Source organism: Fusarium oxysporum, chromosome 8 (genome assembly GCF_000149955.1).
Source record: "Fusarium oxysporum f. sp. lycopersici 4287 chromosome 8, whole genome shotgun sequence".
In the NCBI taxonomy this organism is placed as follows: domain Eukaryota; kingdom Fungi; phylum Ascomycota; class Sordariomycetes; order Hypocreales; family Nectriaceae; genus Fusarium; species Fusarium oxysporum.
Genome location: NC_030993.1, coordinates 2073967 through 2083717, shown reverse-complemented (window position 1 = coordinate 2083717; position 9751 = coordinate 2073967). Strand labels below are relative to the sequence as shown.

At 48.3% G+C, this 9751-nt stretch overlaps 2 protein-coding genes across 8 annotated transcripts; one reads left to right on the top strand and one right to left on the bottom strand.

The window, feature by feature from the left end:
- Nucleotides 1-306: 306 nt before the first annotated feature.
- Nucleotides 307-8386, bottom strand: FOXG_03307 (uncharacterized protein). 3 transcript variants are annotated; one of them, XM_018380977.1, is made up of 9 exons: nucleotides 6656-8386; nucleotides 5454-6587; nucleotides 2530-5387; nucleotides 2401-2476; nucleotides 1872-2337; nucleotides 1792-1823; nucleotides 1670-1743; nucleotides 1519-1589; nucleotides 958-1471 (listed from the first exon to the last, which is right to left on the bottom strand). In XM_018380977.1, the coding sequence occupies exons 3-9, from the start codon at nucleotides 2628-2630 to the stop codon at nucleotides 1371-1373; spliced, it is 921 nt and encodes a 306-aa protein (XP_018237364.1). In that variant the 5' UTR covers nucleotides 2631-5387; nucleotides 5454-6587; nucleotides 6656-8386; the 3' UTR covers nucleotides 958-1370. The 3 variants fall into 3 exon arrangements, with proteins under 3 accessions (XP_018237363.1, XP_018237364.1, XP_018237365.1); XM_018380976.1 differs by having other exon boundaries at nucleotides 307-1471; nucleotides 2530-6587; XM_018380978.1 differs by having other exon boundaries at nucleotides 1872-2476; nucleotides 2530-6587.
- Nucleotides 3002-6340, top strand: FOXG_03306 (uncharacterized protein). 5 transcript variants are annotated; one of them, XM_018380973.1, is made up of 3 exons: nucleotides 3134-3340; nucleotides 3493-4516; nucleotides 4599-5602. In XM_018380973.1, the coding sequence occupies exons 2-3, from the start codon at nucleotides 3564-3566 to the stop codon at nucleotides 4810-4812; spliced, it is 1167 nt and encodes a 388-aa protein (XP_018237368.1). In that variant the 5' UTR covers nucleotides 3134-3340; nucleotides 3493-3563; the 3' UTR covers nucleotides 4813-5602. The 5 variants fall into 5 exon arrangements, with proteins under 5 accessions (XP_018237366.1, XP_018237368.1, XP_018237367.1 ...); XM_018380972.1 differs by having other exon boundaries at nucleotides 3195-3354; nucleotides 3419-4516; XM_018380974.1 differs by having other exon boundaries at nucleotides 3212-3340; nucleotides 3419-4516.
- Nucleotides 8387-9751: the final 1365 nt, after the last annotated feature.

Here is a 9751-nt window from a genome sequence, read left to right as displayed (position 1 = left end):
TGTCGTCGATGCTTGTTCAGTTTTCCCTTCCATCTTCTAAGACAATAAACTTAAGTGTGGCGTTGCATGATCGCTTGATTGCATGTATGAAGTATCCTTGCTACCGTCTCTGCTTCATCAGCCGGTGATTGTTTCCATGTATCATGTCACAGGCCGTCCTTCATCTCCCATCATGTTTCTTTGGGGAAACAACACAAAAGGGATGACTTCCAGAAATAATCTCACTTGAGTATCATCCAGCCTATTCCTGCCAATATCGAGTGATATTCTGTACATCGTATACCAAGACATGTCGAGACTAAGCAGGTGATCATATGCTTGGAAGCCGTCTCTTTCACTCGAGTGAAGACAGTTGCTGGTCTCGTCAGGCCACACATGACCTGTATCAGATTAATCCTCGTACGGCCGTTTCTCGTTCTGACTCGCATTGCGGGATCTCACTTGCATTGGTAAACTGTTGGTAGACGAGATCTCGGCCGTGTTAAGCGGTGGAACACAAACCACGTCGGGCCTTTGACCGTTGGGGATCAACGGCATGATTGTTGGAGGTTTCACCGTTCAGGGCCCCGAATGACATATTTTATATGTCATTCGTGTAGATGTGGCATCTGTAACGAGCCTCGACAACGAGGCGAGATGCAGCTTGCCATCGGGTCGCATCAGGGGTGAAGTGTTCTGTGATACACTTAGTTTGTCTCTGTTGAGCATCCAAGCGTATAGAAGGGCGGTAATTCTTCATCGTCTTCTTTTTTTGAGTTGACATCTTGGATGACTATGTATGACTAAGGAAGACTTGGAAGATGTCGTCTCGTGACATTATCAGTCAAACCAAGAACAGCGACAAGGGTTAAGGCTCACAGTCGACATATTCTCGAAAGGGAATCAACGTTTCAAAATGTGAGGGCGGTTCCAGTTCTGACCCTGATTGCTCTCAAGAGCAGATCTTAAGCGAACACTCAGACATTGACGCGTCTTCATCTTGAACAGCGAAGACTTAGAGATTCAAATTGGGGGATGGTTGCGAGGCTCACATTGACGTGTCAAGAATGAGACAAATCGAGACGATGAAAGTTTTGCAAAAAAAACCTAGACCTAAGACATCTTCTCTTTTAGACCCTTCCTTCCTTCCTGGCTGATGTGACTCCTGGACATTCCTTCCTGTATTTGCGAAAGCGCTCGCCTGAATTCTTAGGTCAGGCAGGAACTCGCGATTGCCTCATGCATCCTCTAATTTTACAAACCTCCACCCCCAGAAGGTCAAAATCAAATCCATATTGTTACTTTGCTTTCATGTTTTGGACACGATGTCTCGCAGATCATGGATGTTGTGTGGCTTTGAGGCTTAGCCTGTTGTACAAAGACAGACGCGTTTATTCGGCCTTTTTTGCGGTTTCACGCAGAGTAGGGGCAGTTCCATCAGTCATCGAGGCATTCTTGTCCTCGATATCAGCAGCCCAAAGGGCAGCTCCAACTTGATGACGTTAGCTTTGGACAATTGCGAGCTCGCTTCAGACTTACCTGTGTTGCTGAATGTGAAGAACATTGAAGCTACAGGAATCATCTCGAGAAGAGTGGCAACTAGTCCGAATCTTTACACATTTCAGTTAGCTAAATTTGGCTTACTTGTGCTACCAGGTGTTCACCAAGAAGCAGATGGATAAATACGTACGCAGTGTAGGGGCCAACATTCTTGGTAAGCCAGTCCTCCCTCTTGGGTTGCGACCATTTCTTCAACTGGAAATACTGGAAAATCGTTAGACTTGACCAAACTCCAATCAATAGGTAACTTACTCGGCCGTGAACTCCCTTGCCTCGAGTACGACCTGCGCCTGGTTAGTGGAGTGATATAATCATTGATGGTGGATTTTTACCTTGGATGAGGATGAAGATCACCGTACCAACAACCGGGATGGCGTTGAGAGGCAGGTACATCACGTAGCGGACAATAGCCTTGGGGCTGAACTTCTCGAAGGGGCTCTTGATGATCTTGCCAAGCCTCTGCATCGGATCTGTCCCAGACTTGACCTCTCGTCCCTCGCTCACTATTTGGGTATCTCCACGGGCAAGCAGTGTACCATCAAACACATCGAGAAGGGCATCTTGAAGGAGGTAGTTGCGAGACACAAGGTTGATGATGGTGGTACTCTCATTGAGAACCAACAGAACCGTAGAGAAGGGCGCAATAGGGCCGTTCACGAAGAATAGTACGGCGAGCTGTGGCAAGTATGTAAAGAAGAACATGCCACCAATGACCCCGGTAGAGAGGAGGATCAGAGGACCGAGCTTGGAGATGAATGGCTTCCAAAGTGAGCGATGGGAGATGAAGTAGAAAATTCCCTGTTCAAGACGTGGTGCATTAACAAGTGACCTCTCTGGGGCTCAAGAGGGGAGTTCCTGTACCTTGATCGGGTAGAGGTAGGATCGGCTCTTGGCAGCGCTGGCGACATGCTCTCTAGCCTGGGCATAGTCTTCCTTACTAGTAATATTATTAGTTTCGAGAAGAAGAGAATCGATACAATTTATGCGTACAAGACCTCTTGAGCTTTCTCTCCAACAGAGTCAACCACTCTGTTGCGCTTGGCGGGTTCCTGCTGGTGATCAGCTCCCGAAACTTCAGCTGTGTCGGCCATGGTAGTTTGTTGAATGCGAAAGTTGGAGTAGGTTTGCGATTCTGCTGCTCGTGTGCAGAAACAAATCGTTATAAGAGCACTTTGATGTTGCCAAGTGAAAAAGAGGTGATCTGCTTCGCAATGTTTATATCACAGCGAGGTTGGCAATATCAAGCTTTGCATTCCACCCTAAACCATGGAAGCTCAAGGGAGAAAGCTCTAATCGATGTCGTCATTGGCACCTCGAGGCCCTACGAGTGGGGCTACCTTAAATCGTCACAGGTTTCTACGTAACCCGGGGTACAAACCAGTGACGATGATGTGTAAAGGTACCTTATGTTACGCTTTTTGACAACTTCTGATATAATAGTTTCATCAGTTATATAGTATATGGCACGCAATACCTCTGCCAAGTGCTTCTTTCTCCTCCCCTCAAGAACGATCTATTAACCCTGTATCCCCTCCAACGTTGCATCAACGTCAACTTGCAGATCGCCGGAAGAAATGTCCCAGAGGACCCACCTCCGCCGGGAGCTCATGACCCACCATCGGCCCCAAGTGTCGGGAGCTTCATTGTAGGGCTCCGGCTAACGCTGACGTCTGTTTGTCGTGAGCCGTACATAGTAAGCGATCGACCTTGGAACAAGGCAGGCCTGTTTCAAACCTGACCTTTGAGCCTATGATAATCTCTTTTGTCGTGTCTGGAGAGCCTATTCTTTTGTACATTGGTGGTATGTTTTGTCGCGTGAGCCTCGTCTTTTGCCCCTCCTCCAATTACATGGTAACGTGTTGCTGATCATCCCCAAAAGATGAGAGGTATGCGTCACTAGGAGCGCGCGTATAACATCATGTCGAGCCCAACATTGACGACGGTCTCATCCAGATAATGATAGCGCGAACCGCCCTCGATAGCTTTACCAGAGACTCACGAATGCATATGCCATCGCCGCCAGCATGGCTCAACGATATATCTCGAACAACCTTCCTCCCCAGAAACTCGGCTCGGATCCCAAAGAACTCCTCACATATGCTCTTGAACTCGTCGTACGACATACGCCGCCTCGTGAGGCCTACCATGAACGCCATCTTGGCGGTCTCTTCACCGGGTACACTGGTCTTGCTTACCTGTTCCTTCAACTGTCCGAACTATACCCAGATCTGAAAATCTCTGGTCAAGACTTGCCATCTTGGGCGAAACGCTACCTGGAAGGAGACCGTGGAAAGTTGACCCTAGAGAAGGGCAACTGCGGCATCTCGTCCGAGAAACTATCCTTCGAAGCAGTGAGAGTGTGCATAACCAAAGAGGATGATCACTTGATAACCTTCCTGAGCAACATACCAACACTTCTTGGTCCCTATACGAGCCCCCAAGAAGATGCTTTTCCATCAGAGATACCCTACGGGCGGGCAGGTGCACTATACATGTTGCGCATGGTGAAACACTGGGTTCCCAGGAGCGAGAGTCTCGTAGAATCTCCGATTAAGAGACTTACAGAGCGTATCATGGCCACTGATGACGACGGCAGGGGTAATTGGGAGTGGCATGGGAAGAGGTACTTTGGAGCAGCTCATGGTGACATAGGTATCATCACACAGCTCGTTCTTTCAAACCCATCGCTCGCTCCACAACTTACACGACGGGTGGAAAAGCTTCTTGAGCTTCAGGGTCCTGACGGGAATTGGCCGTCGAGCCTGCGGAGCCTCAAGGAGGGCAAAGGCGCAAGTCTCATTCAGTGGTGCCATGGTGCTCCTGGTTTCTTGTATTCGCTGACGTCCCTGCGCCCCTATTTCCCTGACTTGCAAGATCGTATCGACTCAGCCGTCGAGAAAGGTCAGAGCTTAACCTGGAGACATGGTCTTCTCACCAAGGAACCATGCTTGTGCCATGGAATTTTTGGAAACGCATTGTACGTTTTCCCGTATTCAACCCCCTTCCCCTTTTCTTCACCGCGATATCCTAGACCTCGGCTGTGACTGACCTCGGAGTAGGGTACTTCCCCGTGGACCTAATCGACAACACTTCCTTGCACTGGCCACCGCTGATGCAGTGGAGAAAGTGCGTCGACATGATCCAAATTTATTCGAATCTGCATCTTATGGTCACAAAGCCGCAGTCCTCATGAATTATCTGCCGAGTGCCGCGTGGACATGGGCTGTTTGCGAGCAAGAGCACCCCCGGCTTATCATGTACAATGATGTGTAGTGAATGGGAGTAGTCTAGTGGTTTGGTACTTCTTCATGGGTACATGACTGTTGTTGCAGCTTGGTGATTCAAGAGCGATATCGTGTGGACAACGATGTCTTTTTTCCCTGTTGCATCCACTTTTCCATAATGAATTAATGATTCGATATCTTTGATCCGAAATGGACGTGGGATGTAACTGTCAGTCGTGATCAAAGTGGGTGCTTAGCCGAGGATATAGAACTCTAGAATACCACCAGACTTTCACGAGCTCGGCCATTAGAATCTTGATTTACAAGCCCCATAGTTTCAAGCGAGAGGCAATATCTGAGCTCAACCAATCTCTTGGCCAGATGAGGATGCAAACGATCTCGAAGGCGAGAGACAAGAAGCCAGACATGGCCTTGCGTGATAAGCCTTCCGGGGGTGGTTCGTGAGGAGGATCCGCACTCACGTTGCGATACGTCCACAGCATTGGACCCATAGCTCGGACGTTACTGGAGAATGATCGGAATTGGACGCCTTTCAGGGATGAGGCTTGTTTGAACTTGTTCCATGGGATTTCTGTTTTGTGTGAAACGTCTTGTAATTGGTCCCTGTTTGGCGGATTTAATGACAGACACATTAAATTTGCGGCTGAACCTTCTTGGGGCTTGCCTTACAGACGAGGAAAACCTCAACACCGAATTCCGTAGAACAAGAACTGAGAATCATGGCGAGCTTCGATGACCCATTGAGTCCCATTTTTCCAAGAGAGTCATCGAAAGACCCGTTTTATAAAGATATTCATCGGCCTAGCCGACAAGCTCTGAGATTTCAAAGTCATGGCCATGTGAAATTGCTTGTGATTCCTTGTGAAAGTGGTAGAACACAGAGTTTTTCTGGTGATCAAACATTTCATCAGGTGCAATGCCAAGCTCAGCTCAGATCATAGGGCTTGAGGCTCATATCATGCGACGTTGGCAACGGAAATTACCTGGCGTCGGGCTGTGATGCGGTTTTCGGCCGAGTACCTTCGAATTGCTGCAAGTCTTCCGCTCCACCCCGGCAAGGTGGGGCCGAGGAACCGGGACGAAAAGACGCCAGACCCAAGGGGCTCTTGAGCCTCTTAGGAGCCTCTTATGGGGCGTCTTGGAAGAGTTTAGTGAGGCGAAAAGAAGTGTCAAAGGGACAGGCTAGGAAAGACGACGGCTTGGAAACATGAATAGATTGGTAATATGTGAAGTAATGATGGGCCTGGGCTTGTGCATGCAGCCTCAGATGAATAATCACGAGCAACTAACGTTACGTCTCCATTTGAAGGAGATTGCCAGGGATTGTGTCTGATAATCGGAACATGAAAACGAAAATGGAGAAGGGGGTGTAAGTGTAAGCGGGCTCTCGCCCTCAGAAGAGCACAGGCTCACTTCAGTTCAGTTACATGCATTTGATGCGATGCGATGCGATGCCATGGGTATTGAGGCATTTCTCGACATGCCGACTTTGGTCCATATGCTGTTGTTTTCTCAATTGCAAAGCGAACATGGATATGACGTTCCAGCTTCCTGATCCTATAAGGGTGTAAAGGGTTGCTTCACCTTCCAGGTGACCGAAAGCGGCCCGAGGAAATAAAACGCACATAACCCAAGACTTGCAATCTCGAATCGTGTAAGCTGGTGCGTTGCATGCATGGCAAAAAAAACCCGACGGGCTCTTGATAATGTCGACATCGGAGGTTTAAACGCCGACTTGGAAAGCGGGCCACACCTCGGCACGGAGGTCGGGATATTGAAACGGCATTCGCGAATCATTATTGCCTTAGCTCAGGGACTTGTTAGCGCGAGTTAATTCTCCAACAGCCCTGAATATCAGAGAAGCCGCTGACCTCATTTCACGCCCTTAGGCTTTTCCGTGTTGATATCATGGAAACTTTCTCTGGATAAACACGCAGTAGTGACACTGTTGGCTGGCCTTATTGAACAAAGGAACCCCCACTTCGGCACCGAAGAGCTGTTCAAGTCCGTGCACCAGTTCAAGATGGTGATGGTGATGAGATGAATGGGGGACGTCTAGTGACTAACTCGTCAAATTTCGGGCGAGTCCGACAGTTCTTACAGGCTGATTTACAGCTTCCAAGATATCTTCAACCCGATAGATCCACCATTGCCGTTCCGGTGCCGATGGGGGGGGGGGGGGGGACCATGCACTGATAATCCCGCGGCCTTCTAGAAAGATTTCCATGGAAAAGAACCTGGTCAAAAGGAGAAGCCAAGGGACGCGGCTGAGAAAGACAAGATCCCATAGGACCATCACTGGTCCCCGGGGAGACAGACAGCATCATCATCCCGCATCGCGAAAAATAAAAACATGGCTCGGCTTCAAGTTGCCGAGTTGACCAACCGCTTTGGCACCTCAGTGTCTTGGTCAAGGTGAGATCTAGATAGGCTTGCTGCAGGCTACAACCAACAACGTCGGGAAACTCACTCGCCTTGTTATCAACATAACATGACATCAGGTCAGCTCGTTGCGCCCGTTTTAGGTCACGTTTGCTGCACAGGGTCTTTATTTCCGGCGTCTGTTTATCAAGGTTGAATATCAGGTTAGATGTGAGAATACTGATCAAATGAGGTGTCTTGCACGTATTGCAGTACATGACGACGGTTGCATCAAAAAGTCGATGAGATATCCGTATGTCTTGGCTAGTTCTGATGCGATTGTGAGCAAAGCACTTACACAGATAGAACTGACATGCATATCTCGAGTCAAAGACGAGTCATGGACTCGATTTACGTATTCAGCCATTGATGGGGACAGGGACGGGCAGCGTTATCCCCGGCGCGTGTAATCTATTTCCGGGTCACTTAGCAGCAGGCGCAGGCGCAGGCGTAGGCAGGGCTACAGCAACCGCACGTTTTCGGCGATCAGGGTTTTTCGCTTTCTAAGGTTGGTGTGTTGGTGTCATTGACTGAGGTGCCCGCCCCGAGAATCATGCACTAAAACTCTGCTGTCCATGCACTTCAAAAACACGCCCTGGGCCCATTGACTTTTTTTATTTGACCAACGATAACAGAGTTTGACTAGAGCAAGTGCCGGACGGTGAAACTGGCACTGATTGAGCAAGTTAAAACGTCAACGTGGTACTGAATTTGCTAAGCGGGTGAACTTTTTGTTGATAATCAAGACCGCATGACGTCGACGGTTAGATGCTGTAACTAGCAGTGCCGTGTAAGATTGTGAGTTGTGGGGAGGAAGTGGATAAGCGAGCATTGGAAGAATGCGAAAAAAAAAAAAAAAAAAAACGGAGAGAAAATAGAGACAAGAATGAAAAAGAATGGGACACGAGCTGTAGTTGGAGAAATTTTGCGGCCGCATTTCCGCTGTCCGGGAGCCTTACCGCTATAGCCGTCACAACCATCCCATCCATTTATCGATCAATTGGTTCGGGGCTTGTGGTGGCCTGATTCACAGTAAGTTGACAACTTACATGTCACAAATATGGACATCTATGAGAATATCCCTCAGTTCTCGTTGGATTGTAAGGATGACGGGAAATACCTTTTTCGGGCTTTGTCTTTCCCTTAGTTTCAATAGTTAGCGCTTGGAATAGCCTGTATTCCTCAACTGAACCTTGACTGAAACGAAGCTCTCGTCGTATCCAAGATCCATAATTCAACATGGAATTCGCTTCATAATAGATCTGAGTTGACAGGGAAGCAACTGGTGTCTTTGGCAGAATCTCAAAGAAGGTTTCATTTCAAAAGAGCGGGATGATTCCAGACCGCAAAGACCGCACAGGAACACCATAATGGAATCATCATACGATTGCTTTTTACATGGTTCTGTTACACCTAGAGGACAGTGAGTGAATAGGCTTCTTGTCTATTTACCGATAGCTCGGGTTCAAATCGCGGAGGTTTTCGTCCATTCGGCAGTTGTACAACTGATCAAATGATCGACTGCTACCTCAGCCTTCATCTCACTTACGCAACATCTACATGCACGTGTCCAATTCCATGTCCACGGCTTCAATTGCATTGCATCAAAAAACGGACCATCTCCCAGCCGCGGACTCCGATCGGTTTCGGCAAGATGAACAAGTCCGGCTATCGATCTTGTTTCCAGAACCTGAGACGTACTGTGACTCTACACACTTGAGATGAAGCTGGTTTGCTCTTTCATACCCCCCTTTTCGCTCTTTTGTTTGCTAGTTACTCTGGGTATTCGGACTTCTGGGGTCTTGTTCGTCACGAAACTGCGGTAAGACGCCTGCCAAAGACGGTTGATATATCCGAGGCGCAGAGAAGGTATCATCGCGGCAGTCTAACGGTGCAGCGGTACGTGACTTTGAGTTTATAAGCATGTCTGATCACCACCGCCGTCCCTCCTTATGGGGATCAACGGCTGCTCAACCGTCCGTATAGTACTGTAATCTAAGTTAGTAATTGCCAGCCCCAGCCCTATACGGTCAAGAAAGCCTCCACGGAGGGCGGCACTTCAAAGTTCAATGCCTGGCGGCTTTCGTAAAGCTGCCGTGAAAGCGAAATTCGGAGTCGGGGTTGATAGATAATCTTCGCTTCACTTAAAGTTGGACTTAACTCTGTACTGTAACTCATGGTCCCTGGTATGTGGGACCTTTGATGAAGCCCTCCTTATTCATCACGAGAAGCTAAACAGCCCGCCTGGCGCTAGATTTAACCGCATCCCGCCCGCTTACACAATCAACTTTTGAGGTTACAGAGGCCCTTATTCAGCGCCTACAAACCCTTAATCGACGAATTGAGTATAGCACTAGCTATGGCCTGGAGCCGCAATTATGCGCAAGCATGTATCATGGTGTAGGACGTGTCCTCTGCTCAAGTCTTCACACGAGAATCAGAACATGAACATCAGAACATCATTCTAAAAAGCTTGGTATGTAAAGTTGATGGGATAGACCGAGGCAGACCCATATAATTAAACTTCCAAGAGGACGATCGTTGTC

What these genes read in the sequence shown, in the direction of transcription:
- FOXG_03307 (XM_018380976.1), bottom strand. Translation starts at nt 2,630, where the DNA reads ATGGCCGACACAGCTGAAGTTTCGGGAGCTGATCACCAGCAGGAACCC. An exon ending in GAGAAAGCTCAAGAGGTCTT is followed by an intron (nt 2,477 to 2,529) that starts GTACGCATAAAT and finishes TAATATTACTAG; the next exon opens with TAAGGAAGACTATGCCCAGG. An exon ending in CTTCACATTCAGCAACACAG is followed by an intron (nt 1,472 to 1,518) that starts GTAAGTCTGAAG and finishes AACGTCATCAAG; the next exon opens with TTGGAGCTGCCCTTTGGGCT.
- FOXG_03306 (XM_018380971.1), top strand. Translation starts at nt 3,564, where the DNA reads ATGGCTCAACGATATATCTCGAACAACCTTCCTCCCCAGAAACTCGGC. An exon ending in GGAATTTTTGGAAACGCATT is followed by an intron (nt 4,517 to 4,598) that starts GTACGTTTTCCC and finishes ACCTCGGAGTAG; the next exon opens with GGTACTTCCCCGTGGACCTA.